The 22,105-nt window shown below is 38.1% G+C and overlaps 1 protein-coding gene across 4 annotated transcripts in view; it reads right to left on the reverse strand.

The window, feature by feature from the left end:
- LOC134357338 (protein prune homolog 2-like) overlaps positions 1 to 22,105 on the reverse strand; it is a 338,972-nt gene that overhangs the window by 236,193 nt on the left and 80,674 nt on the right. For all 4 annotated transcript variants that reach the window (XM_063068774.1, XM_063068772.1, XM_063068773.1 and 1 more), the window contains exon 6: positions 15,443 to 15,537. In XM_063068774.1, the coding sequence (XP_062924844.1) occupies positions 15,443 to 15,537 (95 nt within the window). The remainder of the gene's footprint in view (positions 1 to 15,442; positions 15,538 to 22,105) is intronic.

Here is a 22,105-nt window from a genome sequence, read left to right on the forward strand (position 1 = left end):
ACTTGGAAATTTTTTTGTATCCCTCATCTCCTGACTTGTGCTTTTCAATAACCTTTTTGTGGAGTTGCTTGGAGTGTTCTTTTGTCTTCATGGTGTAGTCTTTGCCAGGATACTGACTCACCAGCAGCTGGACCTTCTAGATACAGGTGTATTTTTACTACAATCAATTCAAACACCTTGATGGCACACATTGATCTTCATTTAACTAATTATGTGACTTCTAAAATCAATTGGCTGCACCAGTGATGATTTGGTGTGTCATATTAAAAGGGGAGAACACTTATGCAATCAATTATTTTGTGTTTTATATTTGAAATTAATTTAGAGCAATTTATAGAAATTTCTTTTCACAATGTTGTAAAACAGTAAAACATGAAAACTTCCATGGGGGGGGAAGGAGTGAATACTTTTTATAGGCACTGTATCACTTCCTTCTACCTCAATTTTTATATTCATTTTTGAAAATTTTTAAGAGTTTAAATAGGGCCAACCACGGAACTGTAGGATTGTCATGAATCTAATTTGATTCACTAATATCCTTTGAGGAAGGAAGTCTGCTCTACTACTTCACTCTGGTTTATACGTGCTCCATCAAATTGATTGATTCCTCCCTGCCCTCAGTCAGGGATAGGCAAAAAATTCCAAGCTAACAAGTAATATCCGCACCCCAACAATAAATTTTCAGAAAGTTATATCCAACTGCTTAAATCCCAGCTTAAACTTGAGGTATTTTGTTGGATTTTAAAAAATTATTAAGTTGCTATATGTATTGGAAATAGCAGTATATGAGGAACAATACACAAAATGCTGGAAAAACTCAGCAGCATTTATGTTGGGAAATAAACAGCTGAAATTTCGGGTCAAGATGCTTCATGATTTGTGTTGCTCAGGATTTCCAGCATCTGCAGAATTGCTTGTGTTTACATTTTAGCAGTATATGAATTTCTCCAAGGCTGAAACCAATTCAAAAGTAGCAATGAGCAACATCAGTATAGGTTTACATGTCAGTCAACATCCACTGTTATGTAAGGACAATAAATAAATTTGGGTACTTCCACAATGCTGCTGGGTGGTGAGCTTCAGGACTATAGACTCAGCAACAAAAGATTAGTTACATATTTCCAGATGAGGATGGTGTCTGGCTGAGAAGGGAATCCACAGGTGCTGCACCCATTGCCAACTGCCCTAATGCTGTATTGTAGTAGAGTCATAGGTTTGGGTCATGTTGTTGGATGTACTTGTCCCTACACATTTACAATGGCAAATAACAAGTGAAAAAGACATTTGGGTCAGAACACTGATAATTAATGTAAGCATTGATTTATTTGTTGACTATTCCCTTATGAACAGTTTTTTTTTAAAGATTTCTTTTGTAGACTTCACTCCATCTTAATAGAAATCTTTAGCTGCCACATTAAAAATACTCTTTTAAAACTTCTTTCACCCCCTCCCCACACACCCACTCCCCGTCTTGAAGCTCCAGATGTCTACTTCACTCTAGTCACCTACGCATTTCTAAATTGTTGTGACTTTACTCATAATGCTCTACAGAGGAAGTAGCTTTCCAAAGCCATCATTTTTACAGATGAAATGTCAAAACTTTTATGATTGATATGGACTTCCCACAGTGATGGAAGTTTACTAGATTACCCTGCAAGCAATAAGTGTTTACATCTTAATCACTCAGGCACTATGTAGCAGGGTGAAAGAATTAATCACTGTTCACAGTAGTACCTGGAAGAAAATATAAGGGAGCAGTTTAATGAAATGAAAGGTTTTCAATTTAAAATAAATATGCATCTTGGATCATGATGATTAATGCTTACTGCAAGGTAACAAAAACTAGCAGCTATTATGGGCAAAACTCTGGCTATCCAGTGAAGGGAAGGTGGAATTGTCATCCTGAAGGTACGCTAAAGCTGTGTCACAATGCGGCAGAAATAGAGGACAAAAGATTAATAATTTGCAAAATCTATACAAGCACCATCAAGGACACTGGAGCTGTGCCTTTCACAACTATGATTCATTGACATGTGAGGTTCAGAATTTCAGTAGGCTCAATCTATCAAGACAGTGGCTTTTTCACAAAACTGATCTTTTGCATGTTGTATTTGCACTTGAATTGACCACTGCCTTCAACTCAAGTTATTACTTTTCTATTTTGTGTTGGTTTTTCTCTGTGAAAAGTTTTAACCCAAAGTGGGCAAAATTATTTTGCTGTTGCATATTTTATTAAAATGTCAACAAAGAATCTTTAGTTACATCCACATCTGAAAATCTCTGCTGAGATATTTTTCACACTGGTCAAATCAATGTCTATATTCCTGAAACTGAAAATTTTCTACCTACTCCAAAATATTTGCTTTTAACATTTTTTCTTGCAAGTACATTCATCAAGTTACCTAACATTAGGAGTTTCTCACAGGACCAGAGAAGACTATGAGAAAGACATCAACAGACAGGATCAAGATTAAAGGGGATTTAGTGTAAGATGCAACTGTGAACTGTGGCACTCTCAGACACAATGTCACAGTGCAATTGAGTACGTGAGTGTATTGCTCAGTGCTGATGTATAATAAACACATATGAAAGTAATATTAATTTCCATAAAATAATGTGAAATAGAGTATAATAACATTCAACAATTAAGGACTGTTAGACCTAAAGCAAAATTCCAGAGATAAACAACTGGTTTCAGCATTAAACCACAGCAATGCAGCTAGGAAAGGGAAAAAATCGTTTTCATAGCATTCTTTTATGCCTTTTAGAAAAGTTCCTGAGGAATGCAATTTTTATTTTATTTATTTACATGACTGCAACAATGAATTTCTAGCCTGCACCAAATTCATTGGAATACAGTCAAGTGGACAAAATCTTTAATATTCGCTATAACCAGAAAGGGCTTCAGTTTAATCTCTTATTTGAAGAACTTGTAAAGAAAAATCACCTTCACCCTCAATCCTGAAGATGGGCCTGAATCTGGAACATTTGTAGTTCACATCCAAGAATGCTATCAGCCGAAGCAAGATATCATTCAATTTATATTTGTGAATTAATTTTACATCTCTTATATCAATGTGAATGGTGGCCTGCTCTTCAATTTTTGAAGCAGCCGTGAGCATTGGTTTTCTGTGAATCATACCAGGGCCCTCTACAGGATGTAGCAGATTCAAGGACTGTAGCCAAAGTTTCCACTCAGTTCATCATATTTGGCATTTTCTTCTATCATAGTTCAAGCGTGAATTGTCTATTATAGTGCCAGGGAAATGCTGGAAATAGCTCCATAATAAGTACTTGCAGCTATTTGCCTTTCAGAATGCTGAGTGGCTAATACAACTTAACAGTTGCCCACAACACCAGGCATTGATGTGGATGGCAAAGAGGGCACTGACATTTAAACAAACCCAGAAAGCTTATGCATGTAAAGATGCTAGGCAAGGAAAGTAGGCAGGATTTTATTTTCAATCTTCAAACATCACCAGGAAATCAATGTAATGTTACACCCACACAGGCTTCTCCAGTTTACCAAAGCCACTGTTCTCAACTATGCACCCACCTGACCCCATATCCTAACCCACCATTACACAATTCAAATTTAAAAAATGTTTACCAGCCTACTCTTTTAAAACATCTTCAGTCAATTACTTTTCCCACCTCTAAGCACAGTAAATTATAAAACATAAGTAAATTAGGAAACAAAGTGTTTTTTTAAATAAAATCAGTGAAATTATATTTCAGTTCTCAGCAGCTAATATTTAGGAAGCATTCTGTACCTTGACTGCAAGTGTCATCCTAGTTTTCCATAGTCCCTTGTGCTCCATTAGAGAACAGGTTACATTTCAACATATTCAACAGATATTAAAATTTGTTTAATTTTATTATCTACTGAACAATTTTTTACAGAAAGCTTATGAACGATCCACATTCCCCTTCAATTCATCTTTTATTTATGACTGCAATATAATAAGGTTTTCTATATGCATATTATAGGCCATTCAGTTCAAATAAAAGTTTGACTCCACAATGGTCTGGAAAGAGAAGGCCACCACATGCAGTGTTATCTATAATGAATGACAAACTTGACCCCTACCACTAGATACTCACTGTTTGATGCATTTGATTAAAGTATGTCATTGCCTTTTCCTTCTTCTGAATAGAAGAAGAAGATTATATCGCAGCTGGTGTTGCATGCCAAAGAGTCCAGAATATTCATTTCTCAGTGGTAAACCAGAAAAATGATTTAGTTTCCATTTTAACTGCATATAAGGCTTGGAAATTTGATCTGGATTTCAGCTACATGAGGATAAAGTTAACAGGACAGATAACAGAATAATCAAGTTTGTGCAGAATGCCTCCAGCTAAAACTGTGGACTTCCACAAATATCAGACTTCCCAACCATCTCAGATACATTTAGATACAACAGTTACTGAGCACACAGCTTAGATATGTACATTCTGATCTCCTTAATGACTGCTGAGTGGCATCTTGCAATATCAAAAATATGGTGGATATGTTGGGAGTGAATGGAAAAATTATCAGAGCCTACAAATTTTGTTAATGTGTTGCTGCATTTTTGTGGTATTAGAAAGTAATATTTAGGATGTCAGAGTCAATACTCAAGGTAATAAGCATCTGGATGTCCAAAAACTCTGATAATGCAATGTTAGTAAGCTAGAGATTGCTGAAGGGATAGTTGGTATTCCTGAGATGATTAATGAATATCCCTTCTTCATAATTCTAAACATCTCTAAATAAAATTTATAACTCCAGCCTTTGACAAAGACACAAACACATCTGAAGTATCAGAATCGGAAGCCAATCTCTTTGGTACAATCAGAACAACTTATCTAGACGGACACTTCAGTATAGTACTGAAGAAATGCCATACTCTTGGAGATGGCGGTTTTCAGATCATCTGTGCCAACGTCTCCTTCCTCTACGGTGATAATTATTCTTAAACTGGTGCTTAGCACTAAATATTTCTATTGAATCTACAATTTTATATACATGTATAAGATATGCACTCATTTGCTGTCTAACTTGCACTTCTTCCAATCAAGTGCACTGCAATGGGTGCACACGTGTTCTACTCAAAACCGGAGAAGCTAAATGCAGATTGTGGGATCGTTTTGCAGAATATTTTCAGAGACAAATCAGAGTACCTTGTTGCTTACCATTTGAACTATTCATTCTTTTCCCACTCTGAATTGTTGTCCCACTGCCTTGCTATATGTGGCTGAACGTAAAACTGAGCAATAGCATTACATCTTCCATCTGGGCATGTTGATCTTTGGACTTTCATTCAAGTTCGACACTTTTATCTAAATGTATCAAGCCTGGTCACTTCTGTGGTAAGCCATCCATCTGTGTTACTGGCTCAGCTTTTCTCTCTTCATTTGCAAAGCCTGACCTGCTGCATATGTTCCACTACACTGAACCTTGCAACTTTTATGATCCTTTGTTCATGTTCTCATCCAATAATGTCCCAATTTCACAGCTTTTGTTCACGTTGTCTCACTATAAGACCACAGGAACATAAGATATAGATGCAAAAGTAGGCCATTCAGCCCATCGAGTCTGCTCCGCCATTCAGTTATGGCTGATCCAGTTCTTCCAGTCATCCCCATTCCCCTGCCTTCTCCCCATACCCTTTGATGCCCTGGCTAATCAAGAACCTATCTATCTTTGTCTTAAATACACCCAAAGACTTGGCCTCCATGGCCACCTGTGGCAGCAAACTCCACAGATTTAGCACACTCTGACTAAAGTGATTTCTCTGCATCTCTGTTATAAATAGACGTCCTTCAATCCTGAAGTTGTGCCCTCTTGTCCTAGACTCCTCTGTCATGAGAAGTAACTTTGCCATATCTAATCTGCTCAAGCCTTTGAACATTCTGAATGTTTCTATGAGATCTCCCCTCATTCTCCTGAACTCCAGGGAATACAGCCCAAGAGCTGCCTCATACGATAACCCTTCCATTCCTGGAATCATTCTCGTGAATGTTCTCTGAAGCCTCTCCAATGTCAGTATATCCTTTCTAAAATAAGGAGCCCAAAACTGCACACAATACTCAAAGTACTAATCACTCCCATTAATCTATCAACCAGGTGACTTCATGGTGGCCACCCTAACTTCATCCAATCCTATCCATCCCTCCTCAACATAGTCTGCAAATCATAACTAGCTTGTTTTCTCTCAACTTTAGTTCTGAGAGGGTCTAAAACTAAAATGTCAAATTTGTTGCTTTTTGCAGATGCTGCCAAATCTAATGAGTGTTTCCAGTATTTCTAGTTTGTATTCCAGCCTGATGATTGATTGTATTTTCATAAGTCAACTTGAGATGTTTCCCATGTTAAAAGGAGTTAAATATCTGTAAGTTCTGCTGTAATTTTAAGATCCAACTGTAGTTTACTACAATTGTGAGGAAAATATTGCAATACCACATACAGACTGATCAAAAATCACTGTCAAAATAACTATGAACTAATTGGCAATGTCACAATTTAAATTTGAAAGCCAGAGAGTATGAAAGGAATTATTTATTTTGGAAACATGTAACAGGCCCGTGGTGAAGTGCCATCTAGATTTAATCATTAGATAGTCACTAATCACAAATATCAAATGACAAGTTATATTTAGAAACTCAGAACTTACTGTTTGGAGTTACCTTGCTTTGCCAGAAACATCACTGTACTTGTCATTCAGACCAAGACCCACCACCAAACTAATCAAATACAAGTAATTGCTGAACCAATCCACACAACTCGCCTAAAAATTTATTCCAGTGTTCCATGGGACTTTGAACAGCATGTTAATTATTAATTAAAGAAATCATCCTTTCAAGCACTGTAACTTTACTTGTAAAACTGTGGGATCTATGTTCTTCAAATTTTAGAGATATAAATAAAACAAAAATGTAAAAAAATCTATTTTTTCATAGTCTCTTAATTGTCTATTTTGTCTCTCATTGTTACTTTCTAACATGCTTTACTATAGGTTTTTTTTTAGATACTGTACTGCTGATTAAGGACTCCTCACCTTGATTGGTTAAGGAAATATATACTTATTTTCCCTATTCACCCACTCCTAGATCTGAGAGGTAACTCTGTGAATGGCCTTCTAATTCAAAGTTCCAATGCAAAAGCCCAGGGAAAGTCTGTGGGAAAACAAACGTGATGAATGGTTGGCATCTGTAATTCATTGATGCTTGCAAAATCCAAACCACTTCACAGTAAGGCAGGGAATACATTTCATATGAGTCCCAGAACCAAGCAACTATCAAAGCCTACAATTATCCAATAATATTTACTTTGTTCACAAGACAACTTTGTGTAAGATGCTATAAATATATATACTTTTTAAATACTGGTCAATTTTATAGGCATGTATAATCAGGAAATAACATAAAACAAACACCAAAACCTCTATTTCTAATGTCAGAGGCATACAAAACACGATATGAGTAAACTTCACGCATTTTTCAGTTGTCCAATTGAAATCTTCTGTTTGTCAACTTACATTATGTAATGATTAAAATGCCACTTAATATTTGTTCAAAACTATATTACATATAATATGGAAAATTCATTTATAGCAAATTCCATGACTAGAATTTTAAGGGTTAAGCAGTAACTGATAAAATGTAAAGAAAGAAATTCCTGCTGATACAACATCTGTACAACAACAGGCATGAAATAAATTACTGCAAAAAAAAGACATCAAATCCCAGTGAAAGTATTAAGACATCACTTTTGACAGTATGAGAGATAAATAAAACTTCCATAACTTTTAGATAGATAAACGCATTAGTCTCACAGTGTATGGAACACCCACAGCAGCTTATGAGCTAATGTCATATCATTTAGCTGCCTGATCATTTTCAATTCGAAGGAAACAAATAACCTACTGTTTATTATACAACACCAAAAAAAATGAGCAAAGCTTCCAATTTCTAATTGTGTGCCTTTTTCCCCCACAATGAACAAATATATTAAACAATCTCCAAAGAACAGAAACCCAATATATCTTTATTAAAAATCCACTTGGCCATTTTAAAACAATTTTCATTGGAACCATTTCTAATATAAATTAAGCATGCATTGAGTAGAACGCAAAGACCTCTGTATTGTGGAAATCTTATAAAATTAGTTACAAGGTAAAATGAAAACTGCTATTGGCTTTATCTTTGAACAAAACTGAAATCAAATCTGGGTAATTGGCAAAATAAGCTCTGATAATAGGAGATACTCCTCTCCAACAACACTTTGCATTTCCTATATACATGAATATTATGTCCAGATATTAAATGTGATTCATCTATGAAACGGACCATTATTCTATCAAATGAATGGATTTTTTAACCAAAGTATGCAAGATAAAGTATACAATGGAACTGGGATCCATTATAATGAATCATTTCAAATTTAGAATATATTATCTAAAGTTCTAAAGAAATATCCTGTATTATTACTTAATGACATGAGGTATATACATTTATAAACAAAAATAAAAAGCAAAATAATATTCAATGATGCATAATAAAAAATGAAGGCAAAGAAATGAAGAATCACTTTATCATTCTTTCAAGATTTTCTTTTTGTGAGGTATCAAATTATTAATTGCTTCCAAAAGCTGCAACACTATTGCCCATTAATGATAAAGAAACTGGCAGAGCACTTGACTATGAAGTAACTAAATAATTCCCCTTTCATCACAAAAGAATATTTTTTCACAATGTCAGATCCTATCCGAGTTAGTCTCACACTGCATTGTACGCTCAAGATTAATTGGAACTGATTGATTTAGCATACAATATGTATTCAGCAAAGGGGAACACAATATCTGCTAACATTTATTTCCAGCCACAATTAAAAAGTCATAAATAAATATATACATAATGTAAATGACATCCATGAAACAAATCCACTTCAAACCATTTAAGCCCATTAGTAGCACACTATGTGGCTTTAAGATTTGGGTTGCGGAAGGACCCCTTGGTGATTTATTTAATATTAATTTCTAATGGCCTCCCCTCGGCTATGCAGCATGCCACCAAAAGTCCAGAGTATGTATGTAAAAATGAGTGTCTTGGTTCTCTAAAACACTGGGACATGTTTTCAGCAGATTCCTGACAAGTTATGCCGGAGATTGGATTCACATATTTGTAGATTTTTTTATACCACTGAGAACTACCTACTATAAATAGTGTATAATGTTGTTGTTTATTTACCTGTTTATTGTTTGCCATAAACATGGGTCCATTAGCTTACATATGGATCAGTAAAGTAAAATTATAAAGAGAACTATTTGAATTTCAGTTAATTCTAATTTTATGAATACTATTAATGAATTGATTTTAAAATAAATGCTCCTTGATAGATTAAGGGCATTGTAAACCAATTCATTATCATCAAGTTAAATAAATATAAATGGGACTATTATAACTTCATTAGCTAACTTTAAAAAAAAGTTAACTACTTCAACACTATTTGATAGTTCATGCAAAAGCCAGGGAGATTGACCTTCCAAATTTTCATGGAGGGAATTATAGGCAGCAATTCTGGCAGAGAGACTGGGCCACCAAGATGTGCCAAATTTCACTTGTATTTTCAAATTCTTTTTTTTATTTTGAGGTCTCATTGATCCTTAAGCAAGATAAAATCTGTGTCCAATAACAACTTGTAAAAGCCATTAATTTCAAACCAGAAACCAGAATAACGTTATGCCACATCATTGTTATTTGTAACCCCCAAACATTAAACTGATTAGAAGAAAAAGACAGGAATCTGAAATGTGAGTCTAACTTAGTTTTATTTTAAGCAAGGTGCACACGTATCACCTGGTGTTGTCATAATGTATGCACTTATTTTTACATATAACCCACAATCAATTATTTAAATGAACAAGAATGCTTAATCAAACAATACATTTACAATATTACTCAAATACTACTTAAATATTAAATACACAACATTCCTCCCTGCTTAGCTATAAACTCCAACTCAATATAGAATATACCTCAGCTACATATGTAGTATGCTATATAATACAAGTATAGTAAACTTTAAATTGTTCCATTCAGCCTAAATATTTAATCATTGTGGAAGATTCCTTCCTCCTACAGGATAATCTCTCTCCTGACAAGGGAGGTATGATGTGTGGCTGTGAAAACGATCTCAGGTACTGAGGCCTCCTCCATGATGGTTGTAGGAGTTGACTCTGAAACTGAAGAAGTGGTTCTGACAGCTCTGGACACTTCTTCTCCTTTTCTCAGCTTTTCCCTCTGGATCTACTTCAATTCTTGCTTCTCACATGATCCCTATCAAGGTCTTGCTCACTGTACCAATCCCGCTCTTTTTCTTTCTCATATTCCTTCACTCTTTCATGCCTTTCTCTTTTTTCCCTTTTCTTCATTCTAGAAATTGCACCTTGATCTTGGGAAGGTGCATTGAGTTCACTGAATCAATTCTTCTATTACTCCTGTTACGATCTGATCTCTCCTCATGGTTAGCTCATCCACATCATCTGACAAATTCTCTGTTTCCATAGCTCCATTAACTTGATTCTTCTTGGTCTTCCATTCATTCATTGGGACTTCGGTTTTTGCATCTAATTCTACAGGCAGCTTTGTGTCTCCCACTTCAAATTAATGCACACAGAGTAGATTCTAGTTCTTGATACTCACAAAAACCAAATACTTGCAGCTTTCCTGAAACTCCTTGAACTCTCTCCCAGCTTAAAACCAAGCCACTTTGCACAGGTAACTTCCTGATTAACATATCAGAATCTTTCTCAGATATGTTGCCTACAAAAATTGATAATAGTTGGACCACTGCTTTTGTCAACTTTCACACTTCCTCTGAGCAGCATGGTCAGGCAGAGGTTGGCACCAATGCCCGTTTTCCCTCCCTTGGGCAACAGTTAATGGTGTACAGCATGGAGATATTTGTGGCATCATCCATTACCTTTCTTAACTTGCTTCCAGTTGACTCTATAGCAGGTGATGTAGCATATAAGTATGCATGTACACATAGCATGTAGCAGGTGGGTCTCAAGTTGTAGTTGTCTTAGCCACTGACAACCCCACAATGCTGGCCATCCTCATTTTACCTCATACAAGCCCAATGTGGCTTTGTAGTCATTGGATTTCACTGTTATAAATGTCATTCCCACAGGAGTTATCTTTTCTCCGGTATAAGTTCTTAGTTGAATATGCACAGGCTTCAGTTTAGTATCTTTGAAATGCCTTTCAAACTCATTTTGTGGAATGACTGAAACAGCTGAGCAAATATTCAATTTCATTTTAATGAATTTGCCATTCACTTCTGGTCTTAGCCATATAGCTAAATATGAAATACACAACAATCGTTATACTACCCCTTTCTCGGTCAGAGTTAAAAGCTCAGAAACAAAGATATATATAGGCCAGCTGACACAAAGCTTTGAAGTTCTGAGTACCTAAATACTAGTACATTGATAACCAGCATTTTTTGTGTGTGTTGCTTGAATTTCCAGCATCTGCAGATTTCCTCATGTTTACATTGATAAATCTGGCTATTTTCACAAAAGTTAACCAAATTGCAAGACATTTGACAATTTCACTAAAATATAAATATTATGAGTTTTCTATACTTATCCCTGATACCATCACAGAAGAATCAATGGAAGGTAATGTTTACAATGGCTTTGAATTTTGATTGAGACAGTATGAATATGCTTGATAAACAACCTCTAAATTTTTGAACTAACCAGCATCTTTGAGTAAAACAACTGTATCATCTTGCATACTGGTAATCTAAAAGCAGCATTCGATTGCTACTTATTGTGTTTCTTTATTTTTTCTTTAAGATTTACAGAATCCGATTGATACATTTTCCCCAAATCAGATCTCTGTTGACATCAGAGGCAGAAAGGAACAGCCAGTAGATGAAGTACTGAGTATTTTGTGGAATGTGGTGAAAATCACACTAGATCATCTTTTGTCAATATTGGCACAGTAGACATATTCCCAGACCAAGGCACAAAATTCTTGTTCAACTATAAGTGCTGTTTTATAACTACATATTATGCATTTACTTCTTCAAAACATTCCCTTCCACAAGTATGTAAATACAGTAATAAAATTTAGCTTCAGTCTAACTTGAAAAGAATTGGGCACTTCACAAACGTTTATGAGTTCAACTTCAGTTGGCACGTATATGTTAAGTGTAATGTAATCTTGGATCCAAAACTCAACACTATTCCAAAAATAACTAGCCTCCTTCCTTCAGAGAATCTCTAATCTTAAGATGCAATGGACAGTAACTTCAGTTTATTGGAGAGACCTATGGTGGGGGAGCTACGTGGCCTTGGTTGTTTTCCAGACCAAGTCCTAATGCCATAGGGCCACTTGTTAGGGCCACTCAGGGGAGGTGGTGCGGGAGAGAACAGAGATGTGGCAACTGCATAGGAATCCACGTGTTGTGAGCTAGCCCTCTACAGGCTGTCTCTCTTGTTGGTACTGCTTTCTGGTGTTCACCCCCTGGAAGTCAAGCTGAATTGCCTTGCTCAGCGGCTGCAGGAGATGAGAAACTGCTGTGTTCTTGTTCTTGCAGAAACGTGGCTCCAGGACAACAGCCCATGAACTATCAATCTTCAGGCCATTCCACTGAAGGACTTGTACTAATTTTACCTGTGACTGTATCTGACATTGTAACTTTATATGATGTGTGTGACTGCATTTACTGTGTTTTCTAACTTGGCCCCAAAGGAACGATGTTTCATTTAACTGTATACACATGGATGATTGAATGACAATGAAACGAGCTTGAACTTGTTCTATCACTGATTACAAAGCAAATTAGGTCTTGGAGACCCTTCACCATTCTAGATTAAAATCCATCAAAAATTCACATCAAGCGGTATCATTCATAAAAAGCAGTACAGACTGCATTTGCAAGAATGAATTTTGTGCAAGTGATGTCAAAACATATAATGCATGCAGTTTAACTTCACTATTGATAGTTGAACATTATTATAAGTATATCATATGCACAGACAATCCAAAAACTTCAGCAAACTCTACAGGCAGAATAGTTTAATTTTCTTATTGTATATGTTCCCCATGCAATTCACAAAATGGAGGATAATAATAATTTCATAAGCAATTTTGCTACCTGTCCACCAATGCAATCGCGCTGAACGACTGCTCTCTGCCTATGACTTTTATCCCAGAGTTCCCAGCACAGTTTCCTGTCACAAAATAATTAGCCTCCACATGGCAAATACCTAACGACTCCTACTATTTTTAACTATCCACACAAAAACAAAACAAGTTCCAAGTTAAAATGACTTTAAGAACAACAGAATTTCCCCACTAAGCTTGGCTTCAGCATGCTACATTCAGAACCAAAATTAAGCAGTAAATGCAAAGATATACCTACTTATTTCGGGTAAGGTACTGTCAATTGTATGTATTATGATACATATTGAATACAGGCCTACTAATGTAAGAAGATATCTTTCAGAAGTCTAACTGGTGAACCAATAAAAAGGTTATTCTATATTAAGGAAAAAGTTGCTTGCTACTGCTTATTTCACAATACTTAAACCTAAGTGGCAGTTTTGCTTTTAAAGTCAAGAGCTGTGAAATGGATTCAGCATAACATCTTTTGATTCACCATCAAGCAAGTGCAATGCCATTTTCATAATCCTGTTTCCACTTGCTGACAGAATCTTTGATATAATTTCATTGCAATCAGTGCTACATTCTTGAGCATTTGGTTTCTTGCACAACCAATATTTCCTGCATGTTAGTAACACTCATGCCTTATCTTTGTGTATTTCTTCCTGTTCAAGGTCCTCCAAAGTCCTAACCACATATTCACACATGAACAGATTGTCATTTGGACCACTGTTGTGGCATCTTTGTTGCAGTGACTAAGAATGTAAACAGAACATCGTGGGCAGGATGTATTCCTTTCACTGCTATAACATACTGCAAACAACAGCAAGTGTAACAAAATAAGGCTCAAAATAATACAGCTTGATATCAAAGCAGCAAAAGGAATTTCAATCCTACTTTGTAGAAAATCAGAAAGATCTGTAGTTATTTTTTGTATAAGGTACTAGTCACATTCAGCAGAATTAATTCATTCAATCAGCAAATGGAAAAGGTGCATAGACTATTAAAATATTTGGAACCAATGGAATAAAACAAATGATTCACAGAACTGAGAAAGTAGTTATTGGGTGGGAGAAATAGAGAAGACGATCGAGTTGATCAAATTGTATGCACATAAATGATCGATCAGGGATTTTTTTATTTCATGTAACACAATTGTCAAGAGGAATACAAATACAAAATCAAAAAAGTCAAATGGAGGATAAAATGAGCATTATACAAAGTGATTGGTGTTAGGATCAACAACAAGTGAAGTTATAGGTTAGTGTATATCTACCGAAGTCAAACAGTGAAAAAGCTGATGAGTTGGATGAAGCTACTATTTTGGTGATGAGTGGTTTTCAGGATTTCATTTTCAGTTTATTTTCCTGCAGTCCTTCTTCCAAAAAAATAGCAGACTTCAGCAAGTTAGCATTGAATGAGAATGGTAACCAAAGCAAACTTTTCTTAGAACATTTTTATGCTATCCAGCCCTCCTTTAAAACCTTTTGGTTCACAAGATGCTTAGTAAGATTGTTTAGGTAATATATATCTATCCATTAACTAAATTCCATTCTCAAAATTCACACAGTCCAAATTTTGCAAATAGTTTATAATTTTATGAATAATAAAGAAAATAATGAATCTCAGTGAAACAACCACACACCTAATTACCAAAGGAAGTGCAGTAGAATAAATGAAAACTATCCTGCAGAAAAAATACATATGAAGTAATTGATGTCAGCCACATAACATAAAATGTGCTACAGGAAATGAACTATAGAATCAAAAGGCAGGGAGAAGACACAGCCGCATTGAACAAAGATTTTTTTTCTACAGGGCTATGCATGATTGACCCATGATATTTAATAAAGTGCATTATAGATTTTTTAAATTCATAGTTTTCATGGCTGATATCCAGACTTTAAATGCATTCTGCTCCTGACAGCAAGTCATGGATTGATCCAGAGAACTGAAAACATCCTGTTCAGTTCTATATTAAGGAATTCCTATGAGCCATCACAGAGTGACACGCCTCTCAGAATGAAAGAACGTAATATTTCATTTGTGGTGTTCAAAAACATGATGAATCACACTTCATTAAGTAAGTTATTAATATGCATTATGCAAATCAGTCCACAATTAAGCATTTATGTCTGTAAAGAAGTGGTAACATCATTCAAACTGTGCTGTGAATGTTGTTTGTAATATCAAAAGTAAACATAAAATGTGATGGAATGGACCACCCTGCATATTGCTATTGTTGAATGATATCCAATTTTCCCAGAAATTCACTCACCTCGAGGGTCATGTACACAGTACTAATAGCGAGCTTTGTATCTCCTTCCGACAATTCCTTTAGATCTTTTAGCAAAATCTGTTCAGTAGTTAAACCTAAAACAAAGGCACAAAAAATGTTAATATTTTCTTTACACACCCTATGAATAATCATTTATATTGCTGTTGGCTATTATATTTCACAGGAACCAGCATTTAAATTGCTTTGAAATTTTATTTACTGCTTAAAACTGAATTAGTAAAGTTGTCTGTTGCTTAAAATTCATTTGCAGCAGTAAATAATGCCAAGCTAGCAAAAGAAATATTGGATTTCTCTGGTAAATGCCAGCAGTACTTAACTGAACAAATGAAACAAGCCAGGAAATGATTGCTGAGCATTTCCAGAATTTTCTATATTTAATTCATATTTCCAGCATCTACATTTCTTTGATTTCACTAGCATGCATTCAATACGCAAATCAATGATGCCGGAGAAATCATCTCTCAAACCATCTGCCAGTTCAGACCTCTACAGGCACACCAACTGCATAATTCAATTGGGGTTGCAGGATTGAGAGAAAAGTATACAGTGATTTTGTTTTGTTGATTGTGTTTTGCTTAAAGCTTTTAGTTATTTGAATTTGTTTTAAGTATTTCTGTTAACACTGAGAGTACAAGTATTTCACACACTTTTAAATTTTCATTATCTTCTGAAAAGTTTTTAAACTCTAATAGTATTGATGCCTGGCAAAGTTGTGGTTGGAATTCTGCCGGAAAGTAAACTTGAACAGGGAGCTTTGAGGGTGCATTTTCTCCATTGTGTTATTCAGACTTTCCACTGTCCACAAGTGGAATTGTCCCTCCAGATCTGCTGGCTTTACATGGTAATCTCGGGCAGTGGCAGAAATACCCTAGTCACTCTGTGTTTTACTATAATATCTACGATTCATTATTCACCAAGTTGCTAAACATTCATGCCATTTATTACAAGTCATTACATGAATATTATTTCTTAAAACAAAGTATTTTATTTTTATGCATCTTTGCATGCAAGTGTGTGCTATTCACTGAAAACATGCAACAAAAGTACATATATTTCTTCTTCCCAAGTGACGATTTATTACCTAAACTTAACAACTTGTAAGAGATCAGATTTCTTTTTAAATGCTGCATGAAAATGGATTAAATGTATAAAGAATGGCTATAAGGATACAGCAGATAAACATCAGGAAAGGGGATAGCTCTTTGAAGGATTCATACTCATAATAGGCAATATCACATTTTCATGAGTAAAAAATTCCATATAAATGATGAAATAAACTTTTCATAATATTAAGATGTTGCAAAAGTTCAGAAATGTTTCATATTTGGCATGAGGATAAGACAAAGGCCTAGAAATACAAGAAGTGAGTGGGTATATTTTAAGTCAAATGCAAATAATAACTGTAATACTAATTCTGTTCTGATCCTATCCAAATTACATCGGTCCTTGTTCAAATCGCAGCTCGAAACTCCCTGTTCCAGGGGAAAGTATAGTAAGGGCTAATAACTTGTAAATAGGGATGTGGGTTGATAGAGAAAATGGAATGCATCAGTGTTGACAGCCATGTTTCAGTAACTTTATGAATTATGTTATAATATGCACCCATTGCTGTAATAGAAAATTGGTTTTACTGTTAGATATTTGATAATTATTTTATTCTGTAAACAGGAGCTAGTCTGTTACTTAAGACTTTCTGTAACCGCTATTCTGATATCAAAATATAATTTTACTGGTAATAAGCCCATAGCACACGGAAGCAGAATTAGGCCATTCAGTACATTGAGTCTGCCTATTCCATCATGATTGATTGGTTATCCCTCTAAACTCCATTCTCCTGCCTTCTCCCGGTAACCCTTGACACCCTGACTAATCAAGAAACTATCAATCTCCGCTTTAATGGCTTGGCTTCCCCAGTCATTTGTGACAATGAAAGCCAGAGAATTATTCGTGTGCATGCGCCGGTCGCGCATGCAGCCGGTTACAGTTGCTCCGCAGTTTCTTATTTTTAAACTTTTTAAACTTAGTTATTTGTTGTATTTTTTTCTCACGGTAACACGTTGAAGCTGCACCCTCTCTAACATGCTGGTGGAGAGAGTTTTACTTGTTTTTTTAGCAGTGGAATTAGTTACATTCGGACACGTCTCGTTAGCATGGCAGCAGGATGGCCGCATTGTGTATTCCGGGGACCAATTGATTACACTCATGCCCGCTGGTTTAGCAAACAGAGCAGCGGACAGACCGGCTGAAATCTGGAGGAAAACACACAGATGATGCAGAGGGGGATCAAAAAGGCAAGGGAAGAGGACCGGGTCGAGACAACAGAGGCTTTTGGAGAAGAGAAGTTATAAGCCGTGTCTCCCCTCTGTTATCATGGGAAATGTAAGATCGCTGGGGAATAAATGGACGAACTGACTGCGCTTGTAAGGAGTCAGAGAACATTTCGGGAGAGCAATGTCATGTGCTTCACTGAGACATGGCTGCACAAGGACATACCCGATCAAAGCGTTTCCATAGATGGCTTCCAGACCATTCGAGCTGACCGGAATTGCACTGAGAGCAGTAAGCGTAAAGGAGGGGGGCTGGCGGTTCTGGTAAATAACAGATGGTGCAATCCTGGGCATATTACGATCAAGGAACTGGTCTGTAGCCCGGATATTGAACTTTTTGCGGTTGGACTCCGGCCATATTATTTGCCAAGGGAAATCTCGCATGCAATTGTGGTTGTTGTGTACATCCCTCCCTCTGCCAATCCGATGTCGGTGTGTAACATCATTTACACCGTCATAGCCAGACTACAAACCCAGCACCCGAGTGCCCTCATTACCATCTCAGGTGACTTCAACCAGGTTACCATGGCTAGAACACTGCCCAACTTCTCGCAGTATGTGAGCTGTACAACCAGGGGGAGAGGACTCTGGATTTGATGTATGCTAATGTTAAGGATGCATACAGCTCCTCTCTCCTCCCCCCACTGGGAAGGTCAGATCACAGCCTGGTGCATCTAAAACCCTGCTACGTGCCTCTGGTGAAGAGTAAACCTGCAACCTCGAGGACAGTGAGAAAATGGACGGAGGAGGCTTATGAGGCGCTCCAGGGTTGTTTTGAGGTGACAGACTGGCAGGCACTCTGTGAGCCACATGGAGAGGATATTGATGGGCTCACAGAGTGCATCACTGATTACGTCAACTTCTGTGTGGACTGCAATGTTCCGACAAGAACTGTCCTTTGTTATTCAAATAACAAGCCATGGGTGACAAAGGACATTAAGGACATCCTGAACGCTAAAAAGAGGGTGTTTAGAGATGGAAATAGGGAAGAGCTGAGGGCAATACAGAGCGACCTGAAAGCCAGGATCAGGGAGGCTAAAGACAGGTACAGGAGGAAGCTTGAGTGGAAACTCCAGCAGAACAACATGAGAGAGTTCTGGAGGGGGATGAGGACCATCACTGGGTTCCGGCAAACTAGCAACAGAGGAGCAGAAGGCAGTGTGGACAGGGCCAATAAACTTAACCTGTTCTTTAACAGATTTGACAGTGTGGCCCCTGCCCATCCCACACATGAGCCATCTGTTGTCGGCCCCCAACCAACACATATTCCACTCTCCCCTCCTACCCCTCCTCACAGTCCCCCACCCTGCTCTCATGACAATACCCCTTCCCCACACAAAACCACCATGGTGGGCTTCACAGCTCTACAGGTGAGAAGACAGCTGAAACGTGTCAGTACCAGGGTGCTCAAAGCCTGTGCCCCCCAGCTATGTGGAGTACTTCGCCATGTATTCAACCTGAGCCTGAGGCTCCGGAGGGTTCCTGTACTGTGGAAGATGTCCTCCCTCGCCCCTGTGCCGAAGACGCCGCGCCCCAGCGGCCTCAATGACTACAGACCGGTGGCATTGACCTCCCACATCATGAAGACCCTGGAGAGACTTGCTCTGGAGCTGCTCCGGCCCATGGTCAGGCCACACTTAGATCCCCTCCAGTTCGCCTACCAGCCCCAACTAGGAGTTGAGGATGTCATCGTCTTCCTGCTGAACCGTGTCTACGCCCACCTGGACAAGCCAGCGAGCACTGTGAGGGTCATGTTTTTTGACTTTTCCAGTGCGATCACCACCATCCACCCTGCTCTGCTGGGGGAGAAGCTGACAGCGATGCAGGTGGATGCTTCCCTGGTGTCATGGATTCTTGATTACCTGACTGGCAGACCACAGTACATGTGCTTGCAACACTGTGTGTCCGACAGAGTGATCAGCAGCACTGGGGCTCCACAGGGGACTGTCTTGTCTCCCTTTCTCTTCACCATTTACACCTCGGACTTCAATTACTGCACAGAGTCTTGTCATCTTCAGAAGTTTTCAGATGACTCTGCCATAGTTAGATGCATCAGCAGTGGAGATGAGGCTGAGTACAGGGCTACGGTAGGAAACCTTGTCACAAGGTGTGAGCAGAATTATCTGCAGCTTAATATGAAAAAGACTAAGGAGCTAGTGGTAGACCTGAGGAGAGCTAAGGTACCGGTGACCCCTGTTTCCATCCAAGGGGTCAGTGTGGACGTGGTGGAGGATTACAAATACCTGGGGATACGAATTGACAATAAACTGGACCAGTCAAAGAACACTGAGGCTGTCTACAAGACGGGTCAGAGCCGTCTCTATTTCCTGAGGAGACTGAGGTCCTTTAACATCTGCCGGACGATGCTGAGGATGTTCTACGAGTCTGTGGTGGCCAGTGCTATCATGTTTGCTGTTGTGTGCTGGGGCAGCAGGCTGAGAGTGGCAGACACCAACAGAATCAACAAACTCATTGGTATGGGCAGTGATGTTGTGGGGATGGAACTGGACTCTCTCACGGTGGTGTCTGAAAAGAGGATGCTGTCTAAGTTGCATGCCATCTTGGTCAATGTCTCCCATCCACTACATAATGTACTGGGTGGGCACAGGAGTACATTCAGCCAGAGACTCATTCCACCAAGATGCAGCACTGAGCGTCATAGGAAGTCATTCCTGCCTGTGGCCATCAAACTTTACAACTCACACAACAGGAATTCTGCAGATGTTGGAAATTCATGCAACACACATCAAAGTTGCTGGTGAATGCAGCAGGTCAGGCAGCATCTGTAGGAAGAGGTACAGTCGACGTTTCAGGCCAAGACCCTTCGTCAGGACTAACTGAAGTAAGAGTTAGTACGAGATTTGAAAGGGGGAGGGGGAGGGGGAGATCCAAAATGATAGGAGAAGACAGGAGGGGGAGGGATGGAGCCAAGAGCTGAACAGGTGATTGGCAAAGGGGATACGAGAGGATCATGGGACAGGAGGCCCAGGGAGAAAGACAAGGAGGGGGGAACCCAGAGGATGGGCAAGGGGTATAGTCAGAGGGACAGAGGGAGAAAAAGGAGAGTGAGAGAAAGAATGTGTGTATATAAATAAATAACAGATGGGGTACAAGGGAGAGGTGGGGCATTCGCAGAAGTTAGAGAAGTCAATGTTCATGCCATCAGGTTGGAGGCTATCCAGACGGAATATAAGGTGTTGTTCCTCCAACCTGAGTGTGGCTTCATCTTTACAGTAGAGGAGGCCGTGGATAGACATGTCAGAATGGGAATGGGATGTGGAATTAAAATGTGTGGCCACTGGGAGATCCTGCTTTACAACTCCTCCCTTGGAGGGTCAGACATCCTGAGCCAATAGCCTGGTCCTGGACTTATTTCATAATTTACTGGCATAATTTATGTATTACTATTTAACTATTTATGGTTCTATTACTATTTATTATTTATGGAGCAACTGTAACAAAAACCAATTTCCCCTGGGATTAATAAAGTATGACTATGACTATGACAAAGATTTACTACTCTGTCCTAAGAAATTCCTCTTCATCTCTGTTCTAAAAAGACATCCATATATTTTGAAGCTGTGCTCTTACATCCTAGACTCACCCAAGAAAGGAAGCACCTTCTCTCCATCCACTCTATCTAGGCCTTTCTATATTCGATAGGCTTCAATAAGGTCCCCCATCATTCTTTAAAAGTCCAGCCTGGACAGGTACAGAGCCATCAAATGCTCATATTAACCCTTTCATTCCTAAATCATTCTTGTGAACCTCCTGTAGACTCTCTCCAATATCAGCACATCTTTTCTTAGATAAGATGCCTAAAACTGCTCATAATACCACAAGTGTGGCCTCTTCAATGCCTTATAAAGACACAGCATTACATCCTTGCTCTTATATTCTGGTCTTCTCCTTCCTTACCACCAACTCAACCTGCAAGTTAACCTTTAGGGAATCCTGCACAAGGATTGCATGACCATATACCTCACTACACTGTATTCTACTTGCCACTTCCTTGCCCATTCTCCCAATCAGTCCAAGTCCTTCTGCAGACTCCCTGCTTCCTCAATACAACCTGCCCCTCCACTGATCTTTGCATCATCCACAAACCTAGCCACTAAATCATCGATTCCATCACCCTACTCATTGATATACAAAGTGAAAAGAAGCAGTCCAGCATTAACTTTGGCGGAACACCACTAGTCACCAGCAGCCAACCAGAAAATAAAACCTTTATTCCCATTCTTTTCCTCATACCTGTCCATGCTCGTATCTTTCCTGTAATACCATGGACTCTTCTCTTTTTAAGTACCCTCAT

The sequence above is a fragment of the Mobula hypostoma genome, chromosome 16, assembly GCF_963921235.1.
Source record: "Mobula hypostoma chromosome 16, sMobHyp1.1, whole genome shotgun sequence".
In the NCBI taxonomy this organism is placed as follows: Eukaryota; Metazoa; Chordata; class Chondrichthyes; order Myliobatiformes; family Myliobatidae; genus Mobula; species Mobula hypostoma.